Source organism: Patagioenas fasciata, chromosome Z, assembly GCF_037038585.1.
Source record: "Patagioenas fasciata isolate bPatFas1 chromosome Z, bPatFas1.hap1, whole genome shotgun sequence".
Lineage (NCBI taxonomy): Eukaryota > Metazoa > Chordata > Aves > Columbiformes > Columbidae > Patagioenas > Patagioenas fasciata.
This window is the reverse complement of record NC_092560.1, coordinates 72,886,874-72,911,000: the sequence shown is the minus strand read 5'-3', so window position 1 is coordinate 72,911,000 and position 24,127 is coordinate 72,886,874. Positions and strand designations below refer to the sequence as shown.

Sequence of the window (24,127 nt, the reverse complement as noted above, 5' to 3'; positions counted from 1 at the left end):
ACTGACAGCGTAACCAGTGAGATCCTGCAGAATTCAGCCTCTGCTGCTGTTGATATTAATTACAGTGGTTTAATTGGTTAACCACTGGAAGTTTAGTTCAGCATTCCAAAATGATCCAGACCTCAGAGCATGAAGCATAGCTGAAATGGAGGAGAAATTCAGAAATACCGGGTCCTGTAAGAAAACACAAGTATATGAAGGGCTGTAAGTGAAGCTTATTTTTATTACTTCTGTAAGGTCATCTTCTGTACAATGTTAATGATATCAAACAAGTAAGATACATTCTCTAACAAGTTATTTTAAGCATATTTAATTTGACTTATCTAAAGCATTCACTTCAATTATGGAAAATGTCATACAGCCTGCAGCAATCCAATGTGCATCACTTGTTTAGTTCCATATCAAGGTCTATGCCAAAAACCACCTGAAATATAACTCAGTTATTTTTATACAAAGGTGTCTGATTGAGGCAAGGAAGAAACCTTGACCTATCTTTGGCACTGTTAACAGTATGCTAGAGAGAGTTTTTAATCTGACTTGATTCTGAGGAGCTCATTCAAAAATTTGCAACATTCTATTGTATATGTCCCCCATACATGAATTAACATAACCAGCAGGACTTTCCTAACAAAACAACCCCTCCTTTACCAGAATGTGCTGTTGATGACGGTTTATTCTAAGCAATTTTATAAGAATGGTTCTAGTAAGAATCACTTTTCATATAGACATCTCCACTGGCACACCGTCCACAAAATCTGCTGCTGCTTTCGTTATCAGAGTTTAGGGCATAGTAGGTTAGTACTTATTTAGTATCTAGTAGTTAATAAACCCAGCATATGTTCAAAGATCTATTTGGTAGTGGTTTAGAAATTTTGTTGCCTCAAGCTGTTCTCTTTGCAGCTGGCTGTTACCTTTCCCCACAATGGAGCCACAGTAGTAGATGGTGTCCTGGCACCATTTTGATTTAGCCACCTTTGCTCCAACTGCTACTAAAAGTGGTCTGTATTAGTGTCTCTGCTGCTGGAGATGTTTGTTGGTTAGAAAGTCCTGAGAACTTGCTGATAGCACAAGAATAGTCAGATCCTTTGTCTTCTTTCATGAAGTATTCCTGGCAGAAGCCTATTTACAATACTTGAGTTGTTAAAGGACAGTTTGAGCTACCAGGGATGTTATTGTGAACAGGAATATCTGAATACCCTTTAGTATGTACTTTATAAGAAGGGGGTGTGAACTGGCTCTTTGCAGAGGCTGTAATTTGAGGTGGTATTGTCTTCCACCAATATTGAAACACGGCAGAAACAGCTGTAGAAGCTGCTATAACACCACATTGGTTGAAGTTATGGTCATAAAGGACTGTGTGTAAAGCAGCTTTTGTTAGTAGTTGCAACACAGGGACTGAATTTACTGGCCCATATGAGTGTCAAGGTGACTTTTGCTCAGAATGGTAGCAATCACTTCATCCTTTTGTTTCCCTGGTTTTCAACAGTTTCTGGTGCCTAAGTGAAGTTCAGACTCCTCTTCTTCCTCCACTTTTACTCACGAAAGCCAAACAGCAAAAATCAAAAGGTGCAGTAAGTAACATAGCAAGAAAATGGGACTGCCCTAGCCTGGACAAGCCGACATTCACCAACAAGGAGAGGCCTGCAGCTGAAGTACCATGGCGTGGCAGTACACTCTCCCCCAGCCCCTCCTCCTCTGCTGAGAACTAATGTGGCAGCTGCATGTGTGCGCACCCCCCCAGCTTCCTCAACACCTCCCCCCTCTCCTGCAATGGGGCAAGTTAATGGCTCTTATTGTGAGACCCAGGCCAGAGTCGTTAGGAGAGAGGAGGGGGTGCACATAGCCACAGTAGTGGGGTGCAGAGAAGCCGCAAAGCTTCTAGACTGCCCACAGCCAGATCTGACTAGACTATAAACGTGTGGTCCTCCGGGAGCACGGGCCAAATTCTGCCGCCGAGAGCCCTTCCGGGACTGGGACGCCGTCTAAAGTAACCTCCCGAAAGAAAAATGGGACTGCCTCCTCTCCACGTGTGGGTGAGTTATAACTTAGATATTTCCTCGCCAGATAAGTGAGTGTATTAAATAATTCCTCACCGCTTAGGTAGGTGTTTTCCTCACTAGACATGTGAGTGTATTCCGTGCTTAAATATAAGCACGTGCATTTTCTTTAATAATTCCTTGCCAGGTTCAGGCAAGTGTATGTCCTTCATATAATTTCTGACTAAACACGTGGGTGTATTCTTCCTAGAATCGGGGATGGCTCTGGCAGTGTTTTTGGTGAGCCGCGTGTATGCACACTGTGGATCTCCATTATTCTTATTTGTTATACCCCAATAATTTCCTCAAAGTTGATATCTGAATCTGTATTTTATGTTACCAGAGTAACTGATTGTAGAAATTCCATTTCTAATTGGTTGTTTTCCTGGATTTTCCCGGACAGAATAAAAGCCTGGTTTGGACCTGGTTGTCTGCCTAAAACTAATTTCAGGGTCCCTCTGTAACATGGCATGCAGCCCAGGCTCTGGATGGATCAGCCAGTGAACAGCATGATAATCAAGTTGTTTCAGGTTGACAGCATGACATAGCAAGTAGGAAAGCTGTCACTTCTATGTTGTTCAGTGTTGGTATAATGCTCCCACATAACTTATGGATCTCATCTCTGCATGAAAGAGACGTCCCCAAACGCTGTTTGTTTTAGAGCTCAGCGAGTGCTGTCTGGTGCTTTCTTTCACATTTGTTAGGTGCAGCTATCTCCTTGCTATGGGGTCAAGGCAGACTTCTCCGAAAGGCCTTTGAGAGCGTGTATTATGGTCACAGATGTGGCACACAGTAGCTCTTGCAATGATACTTGTCCAGAGCTTTCAAAGGTGATTTTTTTTCCACAGGAAGTAAATGCTGAATAGTTCTGAAGTTACTTTGGCGGGAGAGCGGGCGTCAGGGTGTCACCGTGTCACCGTCTTCCCCCAACGCGTCCCCGCGTCCTTCCCCTTGGGACAGCGCCGGGGCCGCCGGAGGGCGCCCGTTCCGCACCGGTAGCACCGGGAGCCGCCGCCGCGGCCGGGAGGTGTCGCTGCCCGGCGGCAGCCGCTCCGGTCCCCGCGCTGGGGCGCCGTGCGGCGGCTGGGGAGCTTTTCGAGGCGGGGTTTCGGTGCAGATGCCGCGGGAGGCGTGTGAGCCGTGGAGGTGTTCTGCCGGTGAAGGCCCATGAGCGGCTGTCCCTCCGCCGCAGCCGTTTTCCCGGGGCTGGCGGGAGGGGCGGCAGCCGCTGTCGGCGTAGGGGGGCGGCGGGATCATGGCCGCTCCGTCTCCGCACACGCAGCAGAAGCTGCTGCTGTGCAGCGTGAAGCTGCTCCTGGCCAGGGAGGAGCTGGCGGCGGGGCTGCAGCTCACCAGCCTCAGTCAGGAAGCCCTGCAGCTGGAGGTGCGGGCGAGAGAGGAGGACGCGGACGTGACTGTGACAGACGGTTAAGTACCGAGCCCCGGCGCGCCTCTGCCGGTGCGAGGGGCTGCCTGGGGGGCCGGGCGGCGCGTCCCGGGCCGTTACCGGCCGTGAACGGCCGGGGTGCGGAGCGTCCGCTGTGCGGGTTGTGGGCGACGGGACCGCGTCCCTCCCGGCGTGGGGGATTCGGCACCTGCCCCGGTGGGCGCCGGGCTCGGCAGCGGCTGCCCTGTCCCTGCCGGGCTCACTTCGGCTCATGCAAGCAGGTGGCCGCTGTAGCTGCGTTCCTCGGGCTTGCCGGGCTCTGGGGCGGCCGAGGAAACGGAAGAGCGATGAACTGCCGGTTAGGAGCCGGCTCGAACGCCAGACGGGTGTCGCGCCGGCAGCCAGCGGGAACTGGTCCCGTCTGTACGATGGGCAAAGCTGCCCTGTGTGCCACTGTGTCAGCCTCGGCAGTGAAAGGTTGCTTTATCGGGGAAAGGTACAAATTCGAAAGTCGGGGTCATTTTTCCTCTCTGTTTTTAAGCGTTACAGAGTTTGTAACTTTAGCTAGGGATGGTCAGAAGATACTCCATCCCCTCCCACCCACCCCCTCCCCATCTGAAAGGCGACGTCTTGGTTTCTTCTTATGTTGCCAAATCAAAGAGATAACAAAACTGGAAAGGGGAGGAAGTAAAGAAGCCACTCCGTAGTTGCATAAACAGCACTCTTTGTCTTTCTTCTTCTACTGGCAGCTGGGCAGCTGTGCTGTGCGGGTAGCTGGGCAGGGCAGTGCCTCGGGTGTGCTGTGCTGCTGGGACAATCCAAACTGGTCCAGAAGGGCAGCGCTTAGCCCTGAAGTAATTCTCTCTGGCTCTGCTCCTGGTCGGTAGGCTGTCCTAAGATGCGCAGGTGATGTCAGCATGCACACACTTTACTGATTTTCGCCAAAGCAGTCATTCTTTTGAGTTTGTCTATTTACAGGATAGTAACAGAGCCATTATTTTAAAATCGAACAACATTCTTGAATCTGGGTGGTGGGAAAACCAGGGAAAACTGAAATTGTTGTTGGTATAGGAAATAATTAGAAATGCTCTCAGTGAGATGAGTGAATATGAGACCAATCCTGAGCAGGTCTAGACACACAACGCTTGTTGTGACTTCAATTTTTCAAAAGCGACCTCAGTAACTTCTGAAAGGATTGTTGGAGTAGATGGATTACAGTCATGTTCCTTTTTCAGTCAGCAGTGTAAATCAGTTCAGATGCCAGTTGATATTGGATATTTGCTTGCACTATCAGTCATTTAACATGTAATCTTAGAAATCACGAGTGATAAAACCTGATGCTTAATCACAGTTGACATGTGCTTCTGTCTTGCATTGCATTAATTCGAAGATTGGTCTGTGGTTACTGTTCTCTCGGTCTTTCATTTCACACATGTTCATTCATGCCTACAAGTGAATGAAAGACCTGTTGGCAGCAGAGTGTAATTCAAAGTTATCAGCGTTTTTTTGTGATTTTGTTTTGTTTGTTTGTTTGTTTGTTTTTTATTGGAAGTGCTCACATGGGACACAACTGGAAACTCTGAAGACATGGAGGTTTGGTTTGATTTGGTTTGTTTTTGTTTTTTTTTTTTTTTTTAATACCCAACAACACTAGAGGGTCATTTACCAAAGACTTGTTTCGTAAGTGCATCAGTGGCCATCAATGTATTGTTGCCAAGGGAGGAGAACTTTGCAAACCTGTTTTGAGTTACAAGCTTTTACTTCTTTCAGTAACTTGATGCTTGAATACTTTTGTGTGGTATGTGAGAGGAAAGTGTCTGTAAACAGATAGATGACGTACCCTATTATTAGTGCTGCAAATGCGGTGTGTTTTTCTGGCATTAGTATCTGTTCATTACAGTGATCTTACTATTATGTTGTCTCACCTAGGATGGACAATTTTGCTATGAAGAGAAAAACCATTTTACAAATCTTGAATAGGATTGATCATACCATGGTGCCTTTTGTTCTTGTTGGTAAGATGCAGGTTATTTAAGCAATAAAGAAATTGACTTAATTTGAAGTGTTGACTTTTTTTTTTTTGGTGCATACTTCACATTGAAGCAATAAAAATTATTTTTTTTCCAAGCTTTGTACCTGAATACATCTCCCAAAGGTATGTATTGGTTATGTTTGGAAAAAATAATTTGTTGTAGTTATTGTGATACTTTAAACACATCTTGCTGTATTTTCTGATTATTAAAGAACAAACAAACAAACAAACAAACTAAAAACAAACAAACCCACAAAACCATACAGAAACACCCCCCAAAACCCCAAGCAATAACAACAAAACAAAAAAACCCCACAAACAAGCAACACCAAACAACACAAAAAAAAGCAAACCCCCATTCTAGTTGAGGATACCTTCTACTTTTTTCACTGGTAAGGGAATATTTGTCAGGAAACAAAGCATACACTTTTAATGTGCATATTCAATGTGCCCTGTCTGGTCAAAACTTATGCTGATTTTAAGGGCAAACGTGAGTGAGTTCTGCTGTGGTTAATCAACTGCTGGAGTTCACGCTCCTTACTGGCAGTGTCAGTAAGAATTACACCAGCTCCAGCCTTAGCATTTCCCTTTCATGTGGATGCACATGGGGGCAATACAGTGTCTAAAGTAAAGAGAAATGAACACAACCACTCTGTTGCCCAGAAAGGAACCCGAAGCAGTAGAATTTCTCCATAGGTGAAACAACTGGTTATGATCCTGAGACATGTAGAAACTGGCAAATAAATGCAGGATGTTAAAGAAGAATGAAGGATTATGCTTTATCAGGTGATGGATCTGTTTTAGATGTGGGACAGGGGAATGCAAGAATCGTCCCAATGTAGTATGAATATGTGTGGAGTGGGAAGCAACACTGGACTTTCTAACATATGGGTGTCCAAGGCAACCAGCAGGTGAGTATGTTGAGTGCTGTGCAGTGGGGCAAGTGCTGAGCTGAAGCTCCAGCCGTTTGAAAGAAGTGTCTGTCAGGGAAGCAGTGGTTTCTAGTGAGTTGTGAACCCAAGGAGAGCTGGAGACCAGTCACTCTTGTGGAGCAAAGGTGTTGTCAATAAGATAGATGATCACCCAGTCCGGCTCATTTTCTTTGACAGTCTTTCACCACTGATTTGAAAATTAAAATGTAGTCTGCAAAGCGACTCTTGAAAGGTCGCCTGCTGCAGCTGAGAGAACTCTGACCTTGGGTCACAATATTTTTGAGAGTCCTTAACAGAAGAAGAAATCCTGTTGACTGACATAGTGGGAGGATGGGATATTAAAAATGTAATTTATAACTGGTTCATGTAATGATCCTAACAGAGTTGCAAAAGTCCTGGTATGGATAGTGAGAACTTCTGGGAAGAAAGTAGAAAATTGCTGTCCAGCAATTGTTTCCAGGAGATGAAGAGAAAATCCAAGAGTACAACCTGCTTGGTTCAAAGGAAGCCTAAGAGCAGATGGGCAAGGGTCATAAGATGCAGGTGTAGGAGTATGGTGGCTTCTCCAGGAGGACCTTTTGGATTCCCTTTCCTGTGACAATTGGGAGCTAAACAGATGGTGATCTTAAACCAGGACCAGTGAAGATCGAACTGGAGGCTTCAAAATTTGGCAATGTCTGGAGGTTTCTCCTAGACACGGCAGCTCAGGTTTAATGCTGTTACATTCTTGTTTAGTTGCTCTGAAATACCGTTAACTACTGTTTCTCTGAAGTACTTTTTGGCATGCATTGCACAGATAGTACGAGCATCAGCAGCCTCGTTGTGCTGGTAGAGGGCAATCACTGCCAATAGTTCTGAACAGCAGAACTGATGTAATTCACGATTTCCTTTTCCACTGTGAAAATCTTCATTTTCCTAGTGGGGGAAAATCAGTTGCTAGAGGAAACTAGAAAAGACAACATAGTTAATATTTTATACATGTTATTCATGTAACCTCTGACATGCAGGTGACATGGAGGCTCTTAGTTGTCCTTTTCCACTTCTTTCTACATCTTTAGGGCAGCACAAAGGATTTCAGGGGGGAATAAAAAAAGCACTATTTTATTTTATTTTATTTTATTTTATTTTATTTTATTTTATTTTATTTTATTTTATTTTATTTTATTTTATTTTATTTTATTTTATTCTATTTTGAGAGGAAATTGCAGGTCAGACAGTTGTTGAGGCAGAATAGTTTGTGTGAAGGAATAGTTAAGTGGTTGAAGGAGGTATGACTAGAAACAATAATCCTGCAATTTCCTGTTAGCTGTTTCATATAGTACTAAGTATTACAGTGGTTAGTTGACCTGATAAATTCTTAAACTTACATTTCATAAGGTTGGTAGATTTTTTTTTAGTTATATATCAAGTGCTAGGTTGTTTTTTTTTCCATGCAGAGCTTTTGTAACAGGTAAGCAGTTTGCTAGTCAGTCATGGCCCTTTTTTACCTTGGAAGAGTGAGCAAGTAATACAAAACGTGCAAGTTTTGCAGTAGGAGCATGCCTCACCTTTATTGTTTGGTAATTATCATTCATTTTTGGTATTTGTATCAATACAGATAGTGTAACTATATATGCACATGTGTGTTTATATAGGCAGGTAGATTAATACAGAGATAATAAATTAAAGGCTGAATAAGAAAGTTCAATAATTACACAGAAAATAACTGCAGTATATACTGTATAGCTTAGTTGGTTTGTGGTGGTGGTTTAGGCCTTTTGTTGGTTGGTTGGTTTTGCTTCTGCTTCTTTGTATCCTAGCTAATGCTCCTTGTGTTCTTATATTTTACCATCACATTGCATATACTGTGTATTATGACAAAGGTGGTCCTCTGGCTATGCATGCAAATGTGAGATTTGAGAGGTCTGGATTCAGTTTTGTGCTCTCATGAAGTGTGTGCATCAATAATACACCTAATCCTTCTGTAAAATGTGATAGGAATTCCTCACCCATCAGCCATATGGTAAAGCTAAATGTTTTAAAGTTGTGAGGTGCTTGGATACTGTGATAAGACCATCTATAGATGGGTTGAAGTAGCTTTGTAGTGGCTGGCGCAAGAAGCATTGAAACTGAGTTCATAGTAAATAGTGTTGCCTATAATGCCTTACACTGAGAAGCCACTATATATTCAAGTATGCCAACTTCTGCTGGAAAAGTACTACGCTGAGCTTGAGGCTGTACCAGGACACTCCTGGAGTGCACTGAGGATAACTTCTTAAGCCGGGTAATACACAGCCCTACCAGAGGGGCTGTGTTACTGGACCTATTGGTCACCAGTGCAAGTGAGTTGATCAGTGAAACCAAGATTGGAGGCAGCCTGGGCTGCAGTAATAATGCACTGGTGGAGTTTTCAGTCCTGAGGGATGTGGGGTAGGCAAAGGGTAAAGTCAGGACCCTGAAGTTCAGGAAATCCAGCTTCCAGCTCTTCAGTGAGTTAGTCAATAGGACCCCCTGGGAAACTGCCCTCAGGAACAAGGGAGCAGAACAGAGCTGGCAGATTTTTAAGGGTGCTTTCCATAGAATGAAAAGCTCTCAGTCCCCAGTTCTAAGAAATCTGGAAAGGAATACAAGAGACTGGCATGGGTGACTGGAAACCTGCTGGTCAAACAAAAGGGCAAGAAGGAAATGCACAGGTGGTGGCAGCAGGGACAGGTATCCTAGGAAGAGTATAGGGATACTGCCCGATTGTGTAGGGATGGGGTCAGGAAGGCCAAGGCACACCTGTAGATGAACTTGGCAAGGAACGACACAAGGAATGGTAAGAAGGGCTTCCAAGTGTGCTTCAGCTAGAAAAAGAAGGTCAAAGAAAGTGTTCCACCATAATGAGCGAGACTGGCAAACTGGTAATAGTGGACGAGAAGAAGACTGAGGTAGTCCACAACTCTTTTGCCTCAGTCTTCACTAGCAGCCATGCTTCCCACACCTCTTACATGGATGGACTGCAAGATGGGGACAGGGGGAGCAAAGTCCCTCCCACAGTTAGACAACATCACGTTCAAGAGCACCTGAGGAACCTGAACATTCATGAAAAAGGGTTCATTCTCTTGTACTAATTGACTTGTCATTTTAAGGTACGGTTTGATGGCCCTTGTACTAGTAGTATAACTTTCTAGGAAGGCTTTCAGAGTTAACTTTCTTTGCTTGGTTTGCAAAGGTTTAAAGACTACTTGAGTGAGTTTATAAGATGACTCCAGCTCTTTCTGAACTTAAACTCTGAATAAGGGCCTTGAAGAAGAAGTGTAGAAATTTCTCAGACCTAAATATGTGCTAGTAAAATGAAACCGCTGGAAATTTTCTTTTTGAGGCAATAAATTAAGAATCCTAAATGAACCAGAAGACATTAAATGCCTTGCTGAATAATGGTACTTTTGGATTCTATTACTTCTGGTGTAGCTTGAACTGAACTAAATTAGGACTTCGAACATCTAGTGCTTATGTGAAGAAGAGACAGTGTGGATGGAAATAGTTATCATGGAAAATGATGCATGATTTTCTATTTTTGTACTTTGTACACTTTTTTTCCTTTACTTTCTAGATAGGTGACAGACGTCAATGAAAATACCTACTTAGCTTGTATGTGTTTGCTGTTAAATGTTTTGCAGTTCTGCTGAGATATGTGTAATAAAAACAGTTGTTTCTCACGGATTTCCCATCCTATCTAGAGCATAGAGGTGAATGAGAGAAGAAAGAAAGAATGAAGAATCATATTTGGATTTTAGATCACAAAGCTAAGGAAGAGAACACTTTACCAGGAAGATTTTAAATCTAGGAGTCAGATACTACATGCTGCAGTAAATATTTAGATTGAGTTTAGGATATGCTTTTAATTGAGGGAGGAGAAAGTACTGCCCTCTGAAATAAATTTACTTTTCTGGGTTTGCTTTGGGGGAAAGAAAGGTTATTCAGGTTTGTAGGGGCATGGGATTATTTTGCTGAATTACTTAAATTGCATGCACAGAGAAAATGAATGGATAGATGCCAGGGGAGTTTTATTTAAAGGCAACTGATATTAGTGAAAAAGTCCTTATCAACTTCAAGGGAGCCTGGATCAGCTCCTGCCTGTCCCTTTTCTCTAATCAAAGCCAACTAAAGAGATCAGTGTATATAGCCAAGGCAACAACATGGCAACTGAGAGCTGGCATCACTCAAATGTTTTCATAGCTGGCAGAAGTTGTATGCAACAATACATTTAGTGCAGTAGACTTGCACTTCTGTCTCTTATGCCCCAAAAGCCAATGCTGTTTTGTTATGTGTACTACAGATGATTGAATTAGAGGTTTTTTTAATAAGTAGAAGGATTTATATACAGTAGTAATGTCACAGTCCTCTCAGAGGATACTTGCACAAGATTGTGGTAGCATAGCAGGAGTCCTGTTGCTAGCTCTGTTGTTTTTATGATCTTTTCATATTCTGCCTTGAATTTTCTGTGTGTGCATTTTAATTTATTTAATCTGCAGGGGAAACTGAAGCTGTGTATGAATATATTTGGATCTTTAGGTAAATGTCAACATAAATTACTTTCTCCTTTCAGTAATCTTACCTGCTATCTATAAATTAATTAGAAACTCTGCATCTGAAAGTGCAATGTGAAAATCTTGCATCCATTTGTGTTCAGCTATATAACTTTGCGTGAGTCGGGCACAAATCCTGGTCCTGCAAAAATGCGTACTATTAATAGTATTTTTTCCCTTGTGATTTATTGCCATTGGCTTCAGTTGACAGTATTCCTGGAAGTAGCATGGGTGGCATTACATCTACATCTGTTGGTAGGATCAGGTTCTTTTTATCCAGAAAACAAATGGCAACTATTTAATAACAGACATCTGGAAAGCAAACCATCTGCACTGAGGTCATAATGGGCTGATCATTTCACTGCCAGCTGCTTGTATGCCAGGTTCTTCTGGTAGCTAAAGAGTGTCTACTAGAGAGAGGCTTTCCATTCATTTCACACTGCCACATGTACAGAATGTTCCAAATATGCCCTGAACTTCACAGTCACTTCCAAAACTGTAGCAGAAATCCTGTGTTAGGAACTTAGTTTTCCTAAAGGCAGGTCTGCTTATTTGATTTCCATAGTAGTGTGATATAAAAGGAATGCAAAGCAGTGTTGGTACAGACAGAGTGATATTAGGGTCAAACATATGAAGGGAATATTTAATGGGAAAATGTTGTGTTTGTTTTGTTTTTTCTCTAGAATTCTTCAATCTTTATTATTACTTAATATATTCTGGTTTTAATACTTCGGTACTCTGCCACGTACAGTGGCTGTGTGTTTCTGACTAGAAATGAAGTAACGCTGTTGTCTGGTTAAATGGCAAATAATATCTAAAGCATTCGTGAAGTGAAAAAAGCATTCTTGAAGTAGGAAAATTATATCAAACATATCAGCTGTAATTAAGGTACAATAAAGTAATAAACTGAGATATTTCTGCTGTTTCATAACCAGCAGAAGGAGATGGCTGAGAATTACAGATTACACAGCTACTGTAGGGTACTGAGATAAGGCAGTAGAGATCAGTGATGACTGAGGACTTGTCTGTGTCTTGTTTCTTTCTTTGCTACTTCAACTCACCACTGCTTAAAAAGATAAAATACATCTGACTTGTTGACTAAAATGTAACAAATCTTATACATGTATTGGTCAGTGACTACAATTTATTGATTTCCGTCTTTTAAAATTGTCACCCTTAATCAGAAGGCTTGTTTCTTTAGAGATCCATAGGTAAGAGATTCTTAATTTTTAATTCTTAATTTACTGCTTTCCTCATTTTCTCTCTGATTTTTAAAATATAATGTTTTCAGGAAACAAACTTTATTTTTTAAATTGACATTTAATGATGCTTTGCAGTAGCTGCAAAATATTTAGATATTAAATGTAGCATCTTAGTTTAGTCTTGAGTGAAAAATGGAAGAAGCTTGTATCTCAAAGGATACAATGTAATTGCTGCTGGCATTTTTTGCTGTGCTGAACCCACCAATTCTTTAAAAAATACTGCTTTTAATTCACATTAAAAAAAATATTACTTTTCTTTAAAAATATTGGGCTTTCCAGTCCAGAGAATATTGTGGTTTTTAAACTGTTGTTTTTTGTTAGGATTTAAATGCAAGTGGTCAACAGTCATGTATCATTGCAGCTTTTCCTTGATAATTTTATGGTAGCTTATTATTTTTAAGTCTTCTTTTTGTAAAACTATATTTGAAATGTAACGATGCTCTCGGAAATGTGTGGGCATAAAATTTGCAAAAATAAAAGTATATCTATATTGTAATTAGAAGAGGACTTGGAAAGTGACAAAAGAAGTGTGGGTGCCTCTTTCTGCAAATTTGATAACTTAACATGAGGCCTGTCCCCTCCAAGGTGTTTTTGTACAAAGAAGGAGATGCACTGAAAATGTCAAGCTGAGTGAAAAACAGCAGTGTCAAATGAATTTATGACTAGCAGTACTTGCTTTTCTTATGCTAATTCCTTTAAAAGTAAGAGGAGGTAGCTTATACAGTGCTATTGTGTTCCTTTATCCTATTTTACTTGAAAGCTCAGTGCTTTGTTGGTGCAGTGTGTCTAAACTGCAGTGGTTTACCACAGTTATCTGAGATTAATACTTGCTGATTTCAAGTAAATAAAACCGTGTCTGTTTATAGTAGAAAAGAAACTCTTTAATACATTTACAGATGATAGTGTATAATTGAGAAATAAATTTATCAAACTCAGTTTAATGTCTGTTGGAATAAATATTCATTTTTTTTAAGTACCTGATTTCTCTAAAGGTTGCTGTAGTATGATTACTTAAGTCTCCTGTGTGTCAAATGATTTTCCTTTGGTGGTTATTTCAGAATATTTGCTTGATCTCTGAGTGCCTTAGAAACTACATCCCAGACAGTCAGGGTACCAGGAGAGCAGTTGTCCTAAATGGTCACCGTTGTAAGTCCATGTCACAGAGATTCTTTACACTTTATGGGTGCCAGTTTTAGTCACATATGAGGTTTTAAATGGTGCAGTAAATACTTAGAGGAGGTATCACTATTGAGAGTACAGGCAGACATGGGTGTTTGGGTGAGGTGGCTTGTGTATCAGAAAAATTTTAGAGCCCATGATTCTAAATCCCAACTTGTCCTTCTGTCTCCAGCATTTTTTATGAACCGAGTTATGCTTTTGAAACCTGGATGTGTCAGTTACACCCATAATTAGAAGAAATAACTTGTTATTGCAACACGACAATCTTCTTGAGGCTGACCAAATAAATAGGAACGCTCTTAAAATTGGCACAAATTGTTCTGTATGGTGGTATTCTTCTAACACTGCTTGCAATTGGTGTCTATTGATCTGCTTGTGATGACATGTTCTATTTGTTGAGCTACATGACTGCAGACAAAGGCAGAGCTCTGTTCTGGGGCTGTCACACCTGCACCCTGACAGGTGCACCGTAAAAACCAGCTTTGCCCTCAAAGCTCAGGTTACATATTAACTCAAGACTGTGTTGCCTGTAGATAACTTCCAGGCTTGAGTCAGTGTCTTTGGAAGATGTCTTTTGCTGTGTGAGTGTACCAGCTTTGGTTAACTATTAATGACGGATGTTTACATTACACTTAGTTGTGGGGGGTAAACATTCTTTGTTGTGTTTGGTGTCTTAATGGGCATCATGAGTCAGCTGAATGAACGGGCAGTGTGATACAGGTAGTTAGTGAGCAGGAGTATTTTGAAGCCCACTGTTGGTAGGGCTGTGTTTCTTTCATTTTGTGTTTGCATCAATGCTGAAATACAACGTGATGTTGAAGGATGTGAATTGCTTGGAAATCTCTTTTTGGCATTAGCCTTCTACATGCAGTAGGTGCTGACCTGTATTCAAATTGGGATTTATAGTACATAACTGTGTCAAATTATCTTTCTTCTAAAGCTGATTAGCAGTAATTTTTAAATTAATGTAAGCATCATCTTCCTCTCAACCATAAAGGCCAGGAAAATCTTAAAGGAAAAATATTTTGTCATGGGAGACATGATGAAGAGACCTTTCAGGGAAACATCAGCAACTGTTAAATTTTCTATTCCCTGAAAACGTACTTAGGAAAAGTAATTCTGTGTGGCAAATGCCTTTTCTGGTGATTAAATGTTTTAACTTTTAACTTTTTCTTTTTTTAACTTTAACAGTTAATTTCAAAAAGTAGGTACCTGGGGAAGTATTTAAAAAACACTTTGGTTTTTAAATAGTCTTCAGTAGCTCATATAATATCTTAATTGGAGAAAGACCAGTACGAAAGTAAATATTTACTGCTCAATTCTGTAGAAGACATTTATGGGTAGGTACAGGTATCTGCAAGAATAGATTTATTTTCCAAGTAAACAGCCACTGCTTAGAAATATTTCCAGCAAGAAGACAGGGGATTTTCAATTCAGTTGCTTCTCCTCCTCACTTTCCCTTCCCTCCCCTCCCTCTCCTCTCCCCAGGCTTTGTCATATTTCTTCTCAGATTCTCGGTCCCATGTTTTCTGTCAAGGGAAACCTTATCAAGATCTTTTTTGAAGAGGAGCAAAGGAGGAAGACTTTGGTACTTTTAAAAAGATTACTGCTAACTCTTTAGTTGTTGTTATTAATATGCTGAATAAGGAAAAGATTTCAAATAAATTAATAAGTTATTTTTCTGTCTAGAAAGCGTTTAGCAAGTATTGGTTTTAGATGAATATATTTAAACAGATCAGCTTAGTGCACTAATTATTTGGTTTGTTTGTTGTTTATGAAGTAGGTGGGAGATAATACTGTGAAATATCTGGTTTCTTTTGAAATTTGCATTGCTTGGGCAATGAGTGGGTATATAAGAGGAATAAAGCGGGAGGGCAAAGTGAGGAGAAGTTACCTCTTGTAAAGCTTGGTGGGAGCAATGGACTCTGTCCAGGGGTTTCGTTCTGGTTCCTTGGAGCACTGTTTAGAGTTTGAGAGATTTCTACTTATGTACACCATGTAAGTTTTGTGTGTCCTTTAAAAGGAAAAGACATGCTCTTCTGAAATGCTGACTTTCCTCCCAAAGCTTAACTTAAAGTTACTGAGCTATTCTGTAGATGTTCCAGTAGCTGGGAAGTGAGGGGTTTGCGTCAACAGTTTTGTTTCTCCTGTTTAGAGTAAAATTATAAAACATTTTACAAACTTTTTTGGTTGGTTGATTGTTTTGTTTGGTTTTCTATAGTGAAGTCTGAAATGTATCCTAATGAGAAGGCAAACATCGAGCCCATGGGGAAGTAGGCCTAATTTTTTCAGTAGTTCACAGACCTTGGGGACATGCTCCACCCAAAATGGATATGAAATTATCTCAGAAGTCAGGCTGAGGAAATGGAAGTTATCACAGACACAGCAATATCCACCCCAGTGCAGTAACAGCCTACTGGTCCTATTAAACGCTTCTGTACATGTTGACTGTTGCAGCTGTGCAATGAGCTGTCATATTCAGTGTGATGCAAAAGCAACAAACTGAAATAGTACTGATTCTGTGTGCTGAGTTTGAAGTGTGTTATTTTCCTTTCCCATTTTAACTGAGGCAGGCAGGGATGTATTTACTTTGCCTTCCAAAGACTTCTGCAGGGTATTACATTGTCTGCCATCTTTCTTGCCTTGTGTCTCCATACCAAAATACAGTCTGGTGTTTTTCTGTCTTTTTTTGTTCTGCAATAACACAGCATTATCCTGCCTGTCAAGGTGAAGAAAGATCTATACAGATCTGTACATGGCAAATATGTTTTTACTGATGCTATTATGCTATATAGTTTACAGACTACCAGGAGGAAAGATCCCAGCATCTGTCTATTTGCCCTCTGTTCACTATACACCAGAAAATATAATGGGAACGTCCATAGGAGCTCCAGTGAACACGTAGCATATTCCAAGTTAGCAGGCAATTGATTTCATTATAATTAGGGCTTAACCATGATATATAAATTGTAATTGGCAGATGATATATGGCAGAAGATCACTGACAAACTTTGGAATGAACTGTTCATTGAGTTGATTCCAAAATGGCCATTAGCACAGTCAGTGTGCATGTGGCTTGTAAGAATATTAAGTGACAGCTAAAGTGAAAACTTCTAAGTGCCATATTCCATTCTCTTAACATACACCTAAAACTGGAGTAATATGTTGTTGTTTTTTCTTTCTTTTGCCTAATACTGCTGTAAATAGTACTTCAAGATTAATCATTGTTACAAGTACAGAGATATTTTTCTAACTACTTTGAGATATGCTTAGCTTTGAACTTTAGACCAATATCATTGCAGTCTTTTGTCAACACAGTCATTTATTAGTCAGGATGGAGCTCTTCCTATCTAGTTACACTCACGCTGCTGTATTTGAGAAAAATGTGAACATTTATCGCCAAATTTCATCTGGGAAAATAATATTTTAAGTAACTTTTAGGCAAAATGTTTGCTACGTGATAGTTGCTGATGATAGCTCACAAACAAACAAAAACACGCGCACAAACAAACCAAACCAACAAACAAAGGAAAACACAGGTAACTTTTGAGTGAAGGCCCAGCCTTTCAAACAAAAAAATAGCCTTCACAAGTTGCAGTGAAAACTACATTTCAATAAGCCGTTCCCATGACATGTCCAGGGACAATGTGCTGCTGTGGGTACACAGCAGCTGCATATTAAGTGCCACACAGCAAAGACATGGACCTGTTGGAGAGGGTTTGGAAGAGGCCACAAAAATGATCAGAGGGCTCGAACAGCTCTCCTCTGAAGAAAGACTGAGAAAGTTATGGTTGTTCAGCCTGTAGAAGGCTCTGTGGAGACCTTATTGCAACTTTTCTATACTTACACGGGGCTTGAAAGAAAACTGGAGAGAGACTTTTTACCAGGGCTTGTTGTGATAGGTTTTAAACTGAAAGAGGGTAGATTTAAATTAGATATAAGGGGAAAATTCTGTACTATGAGGGTGGTGGTACACTGAAACGGGTTGCTCAGGGAAGTTCTGAGTGCTTGGAAGGTTGGGAGGGGCTTTGAGTAACCCGGCCTAGTGGAATAATACCGCTACCCATGGCAGGAGGTTTGGAGCTAGATGATCTTTAAAAGTTCCTTCCGACCCAAATCATTCTGTGACACTTTGGAATTGTGTACTTACTGTGCAGAGCAGTGATAACTGGCTGTAAAAGCCTAGGTACATTCATCATTCTACGCTGACACTGAAATGGAAGTAAGACTGTATTACAGGACAGTAGTTGTATGTCAGCATAAGTTTCTGGCTAGAAGCACCCTGTAATTACTATACACTAATTGCCCTCTGTGTGAACTGCTTTGGTAGCGGAAATTAGATGGTCTGGAGACATGTATTTTTTATCCAGAAAAGGGTAGATTGTATGATTCAAAATACGTTTTCCTAATGCCTAATAGGTTATGCAATAGCAGCAACCTCTGCATGTGTTTTGTTTCCGGTATTAGCTTCTGAGGAAACTAACACTTGATGTGGGGGGGTTAATAATTTTATTTCTTAGCCATACATTTGTAAGCAACTTACAGTAAGTGGATTGGTTTTCCAAAAGTGTTTTGTGGGTTAGAAAGTTGCTCTCATGGTGTGCAGGATTCATGCTGCCTAATTTTAGGTAAATGGCTTTGGGCTTTCTGTAGGAGACTCTTTTGCCATTATTTGATAAAGTTTAGGGTCCTGAACATACAGATGCAGAATCAGTAAAGCAGGCGAGCTCAGAGTAAACAAGTAGATGCAGTATAAATACCTTTCTCTTGTAATGAAGTTGTGTTGTGTTGTGATTTGAAGTTGGGTTTGATTCAGAGATGATCTTCTGGTTGAAGTACGTGATTAACAGTCACTGAGTCTACACGTTTTCCTGTTGCAGAATTTCTGTGAGGGGCCAGGAAGGTTTTAGGCTCTCTTCATGGTACAACATTGCCTGGTGTAGTGAATGCAGAGGAATGCCATGACACTGAGTTCATGTGTTATCATAAAGACTGTTGAGAGGATCTCTTGGCTAAAATAATTATTCCATGAACAGCAGAACTGATGAATTCTGGTTTTCCTTCAGCTGGTTTACTTTGTTCACATCTGTCGTAGTGTCTTCCTCATCCTTTCTCATTCTGACTTCAGAGCCTCCTTCTTCTCTCTGTCCCAACCCTTTCTGTGGTTGCTTAAAGTTACTCCACTGCTAAGCATGACTATGAATCCCCCGTCTCCTACTTATGTATGACCAGCAGTGGTTGAGTTTGGTGTTGACTCTGGTGTTGACTTGTGCATGAACTGAGAAGAAAAAAACCCATGTTTTTGGCATGTCAGCCAAATTTTATTTTACTCAGCTGGAGAGTTCAAGAATTAGGAAAGATGGGATTGCCAATCAGCACAGCTGCATAAACCAGCTTCCTTAGGAATGGGGCTGCAATAGGGTCCATCTAGGAAAGCTAGGCGTTAATCTGTTTAAATAAATTCTGCTTTATTATTTGAGAAAAGCCACATTGTGCTATCTGAGTTTAATAGTTTTTAAATCCTCTTCCTTGACTATTGGTTAAACAGTGTCCATTGGTCAGTAACTTTAAGTGAAAGAACACAATTTCCATTCTTCTCCCCCTGCCACTCGGTATATGACTGACCTTTCATCCTCTCGCATTCTTGTATGTGAATAGGTATCTTGGAAACTTCAGTCATTTAGGTTCATTGTGTTTAAATTTTGGTGGAGTGACTTCAGGCTTTGTTCATTAAGTCTGTTCTCCTTGGACAAAATCTTTGTACAAATTTTCTTTTTATTGTTAGTATCTATCATAAAAAATGTTAGTCGTATGCTTGGTTTTCTTCTGAACAGATATTCTTGACTTTTGTAAAGCTTTTTGTAGTGTTCTGCAGGTGCTGTATGCAGTAGACTGTGACATAGTTAGAAGAAGATGTGCTGGCTTGATTTTTAGACTTGGAAACCTAGAATTTCTTTGAGAGGAATTGTTCAGAAATATTTGTATCCTTGAACACTAGCTAGTCAAGGCTGCAAAAGATGGGACAGGTTTATTATCTGTTGTTTGAATATGAGTTCTTATGAGGACTTTAACACCAAACCAACAAACAAAAAACCAAACCAAGCAAACAAACAAACATCAGCAAGTACCAAGGTTTGGATTTGTTTTTTTTGTTTGTTTTGGGGTTGTTTTGTTACTGAATGTAATACCGTTTTTTTTATTTTCCATTTCATTTTCTTAAATTATTTCTTAAATCCTGCTAAGACAACTTGTATGATTCCACAGATTTTGAAATTACATGTGTTCATGACACATTTCTTGTAAATCCATTTTAGTTGTAAGGTTATATCTACATGCTTGACAGCATAGTAGGAAGAGATAAAAAGACAGTCCTTGCAGTAAACTCTGGTAAAATCTGCTTCACATATTGAATAAACATAAAGACTTGTGGAAGGGAACTCATTTCTCTCACCACAAGAGAAGGTGCTGTATGTGACCTGTTCCCATAGGCTTAGTAGAGAATAATTTATCGTTTTTAAATACTGACTTCTGAGACAAGGGTAAAGGAAATGTCCTTGGGCCCCTCCTTCAGTAGCCTGTTTGTATTGTAAATAAAATGAATACTTGGACATGGAATTCCCAGTTTGGGGTCTTATTTTAAGGAGCTGCATTGAAGAACGGAGTTTTACCACCTTATGTTTGGTGCAACTGTACCACTCTCCAGGTTATAAACAGTGCATATTCTAGTTTATTAATTTTGTCTTTGTTTATGAATGGCAAAATGTTGGCTTACCATCAGCTCTCTTAGGGAATCTTTGTTTGGTTGTTTTCTTTTTTTTTTTAAAGATGATGCAGTAGAAGAAGCTCTTCTTGACATTATTTTCTAGTTTCAAATCTATTTGAACTTTAGCTTTCCAAATACCAGCCCTTCATGGCTGGATAGATACATAGATAGATTAATTATTCATAGATTTGCTTTTATGGCAATAAATATGTGAAATGAATGTATGATACTTCTGTAGAGATTCTGAATTGTATATGGTGGCTGTGGCTTTAGAGGGTGTTAAGCAACCACCAGAACTTGAAGTACTTAATACTCCTATGATATGACCTGTTTGGTATGGTCTTAGTGTGATCACTGTTAACTGTACATTGGGAATTTAAAGTAGAATAAATTTATAATTGCAACCCATGCAGATAGTAAAATTTAGTGTGTGTATATATATATATATATAGTATTTATAGTATGTATTTAGTATTTATATAAACAAAATAGATACGTATTTCAAGAAGGACACAAGTAGAAATAAAAGTGAAAACATTTTAATATGTCTATCTGCATTTTTAGATCAACTCACAATTGTTTGGGGTTTTTTTAATCTCTCTAAGATATTCCCAGTTATTAATTTCTCATTAAACTTCCCAGTGACATATCTTACATTCTTTAGCAAACTCTGTGTACCTCGGTTTCCTCACCAGGGCAGGAACTGAGCTCTGATGGTGTGTTTCTTTTCAGACAGGCATCCATCATCAGGGTGCTGTTTAACTCCAGGTCAGAATCATCACCAGAGGTTACCAATCATTTACTTAAGGAAGAAACAGCCTTGAGGCCATTGACAGACTTTTGATTACTTTCTGCCACTTTGGAAGTGCTGTTTTTTCTGAGGTTGGCTGAGTACTATCATCTTTGCGATGGTTAAATGTAACCTGTGAATGACCACCCTACAGTATGACTATCCCAGGAACTAATTAATATCCATTCTGGGATAAAGTTTTCTGTGCTTTGCAGGGTAATGTTCAGCTCTCACATGCTGATAATCAGGTTTCTTTGGGATGACTGGCTGTTAACACAGCTATTGAGCAACACTGTGCTAACTATTGAAGGATTTGTTTAGTCTGAAATAATCACCATGAAGAGACCATGTATAACATAATTTTATTCTTCTGATACAGCAAACTTTTGAAATGCCTTTTAATGAATATCTTTATAATGAGGATCTATCAAGGGCCTGTGTGTGATCTTATGAAAAATTTGGGCTGTTTAACAGGTGAAAAAAGCACCAAATCAAACCAACCAAACACACACAAAACCCACTCAAAATTAAGACCTGAATAAGAAAAAAAAATCAACGTATTTTCATCCTGCTTTGTAAAGACATCTTCCATGTTACGTATTCTGAGTTTAAAATGTATTCTGAGGATGAATACACAAATTTTTTCGTTTGAAGATTGTATTATATTTGTGTGGTATGTTATCAGGCAGGACTCATTCCAACCCTATTTTGTGCACAGTTTTCTGCATAACGATCTCTGTCTTTGAAACTCACACAGGAGATGAGGCAGGAATTTATCCTAATTCTTAATGCAAAATGTCAAAGATTTAGAAATAATTCCCGGGTCTGTTTGTGTGTGATTAAACTTTGCTTGGTGTGTGGAACATCACAGTAGTCCTTCTATCTGTTCTGTTCACTTCTCACCACAGCAGATGCTATGAAGTATAAGGCTTAAAAAAATGCACAGGGTGCCTGTATGGTGTATGCATATGTATGCCTTCTCACTCTGGTCTGTGAAATTTGCTAACAGAATAACATAGCTCAGCTGTGCATAGCTAGATTTTTAGTAGCTTTTAATAATAATATATTTATTACATCTCTTGCTTTTCAAGGTGTGTATTTTCTTCCCCTTCATTCTGGCTTTCCTCTTGCATGCTTTTTAGTATATTGCAGTGTATAACTTTTCTGTGTTACTGCCAGTTTGTGAACTTTTGCTTTTAGTTCTCTTTTTGTTCTATTTTGTCCTAACTTTTTTTTTTTCTTTTTTTCTGGTTCTGTTTTTTGGTGGTGGTGGTGGTGATGGTTGGTTGTTGTCATTTTGTTTTGTTTTTGTTTCGTGTGTGTGTGTGTGTGTGTGGTTGTATTGTTTATCTCCAGAAGGATAAAATGTGTGTGGGAGATGCATAATAAACAGTTGTTGTCAGCAAAGTAGGCTAAAATGCATGAAAGAATGATCCAGGGGTATTAAGTCCCAAAGCTTTGCTGCTTGAGTGATGAAATATCCATAACACAAAACTTTGGTAATCTAAAAGCTTTACATATTGTATATCATGTCCATAACTGCTATTTGCATGAAGTTTCCTTTTGGATCTCTGTCAGGTTTCTGAAAGTGACAATGTGCATCTTGCTTGATGTGCTCACACAGTTGCCTCCTAGAGAGCTGCAAGGATGATGGTGAGACAATGTGTGCTGATGTACCGCTCCATGGAAGCCTCTGATTTTGGATCCCCCTCCCCAAAGAGCCCATCATACAGGCTTGCCCTCTACCGCGCCTGTTCCTAGTACTTGCGTGTTCTTCATTGTCTGAAAAATTGCATCATTTTTTCTTACACAGTAGATTTATTGATAGTTGTCATACATGGTGTGGTCCGTAATGTGTGTTTACTGGACAAAGCTAGTTTACTTCTCCTCATTTCATCAATGTAATTGATCCCTGAATTTTTACACTGCCACTTCATTTGCCAGAGCAGCATCTCTGTTATCACGTTATCAGTACATCAGCACATACGATTGCAGAAGCAAAAGAAGCATTAAAAAATGTTAAGACCTTGTTAGGATTCAGGTAAAAATTAATTCAGTCAACTCTCTTTCCTTCATCTGAGGACAGGGCAACTTCAAGAAACTATGGATGATGAGTGTGATGGAAACTGTAGGTGGCTGGAAAATTGGCTTAAGAAACAACGTCAGAGAAAGTGTATTTTTGCCAAGTTGTGTGCTTCAGACACATGCTTATGCATATATTGTTAATCAAAAGAGACATCTAATTCTTTATATGGTTTTGGTTTTAATTGCTAAAAGTTTTCTAAAGTATTTTTTTCCCTTCAGCTGATGGAGTCTGTGTGTTTAAATGCTTGGTTAACAGAGACACTGAATACTGTCGTGTGGGAAAACAATCTGTGTTGATTACGTTGGGATACAACAGTGCCTTGCTTCAGTTCAAGTCACAAGCTGGTAAGTACATCCTGGACTTCTGTGTATCTTCTCCTCCCTACCATGCTACTGTATTGGTAAAATTCACGTTAAAATATGTTATCTTCTATATCTGTTTCATATTGGCTATTTAAATATTACATTTTGTTATGATAATTTGTGCAACTTCATTTGCTACTAGCCCATTCCAGCTGCCTTTTGTGAAGTACGGGACCATTCATGTAGCGAACATAACATTTTTGCAAAACGACTGCAGATTAATTTTCTGAATAAAGGAAGTGCAGAAAACACATTCAAATGACTTCGTAAACTCAAATAACTCGCAAATGCTTTTTGGGGAAAATCTGCCACTTCTTGCTCCCTATTCAGAAGTTGTCTTGCAGATCTGTTCATCTGTATAGTTAATTGAGGTAGTTTAGCATACACCTGCAGTTCTTAGAATAGGTATTTTGTGTTTAGTGATGCTGAAAAAGAAACTCACTCTGTTGTAGAAACGTGACTGTATTTTAGTAGAATGTTAAGATCTGTATTTTTATAGTTCTGGGCAATGTGTTTTTGTAAATCCAACAGCTGAAGCTTTTTAATATGTGATATCCTCATGTCCTTGTATTCGATTTTGGAAAAGCATTCTTAGTTTTTATGGAAGGGTATTCTGAAGGCTGCATATCTATTCTGAGTAGTGTGCAGCATGGCCACAATTAATTTTGAAATTGTGTGACTACAAGTAACATACAGCTTCCTCTTTAATAGTAAACAGGCATTCTTATATAGCAGCCTACATCAGTAG

At 39.8% G+C, this 24,127-nt stretch overlaps 1 protein-coding gene across 6 annotated transcripts in view; it reads left to right on the top strand.

The window, feature by feature from the left end:
- The first annotated feature begins 3,087 nt into the window (after nt 1-3,087).
- Nucleotides 3,088-24,127, top strand: part of LOC136115430 (histone-arginine methyltransferase CARM1-like) — a 59,746-nt gene continuing 38,706 nt past the window's right edge. For 4 of the 6 annotated variants that reach the window (XM_071802211.1, XM_071802212.1, XM_071802210.1 and 1 more), the window contains exons 1-2: nt 3,088-3,463; nt 23,273-23,361. In XM_071802211.1, the coding sequence (XP_071658312.1) occupies nt 3,204-3,463; nt 23,273-23,361 (349 nt within the window). In that variant the 5' untranslated portion in view covers nt 3,088-3,203. Of the gene's footprint in view, nt 3,464-23,235; nt 23,362-24,127 lie in introns of all 6 variants that reach the window. The other 2 variants (XM_071802208.1, XM_071802209.1) reach the window with 2 other exon arrangements.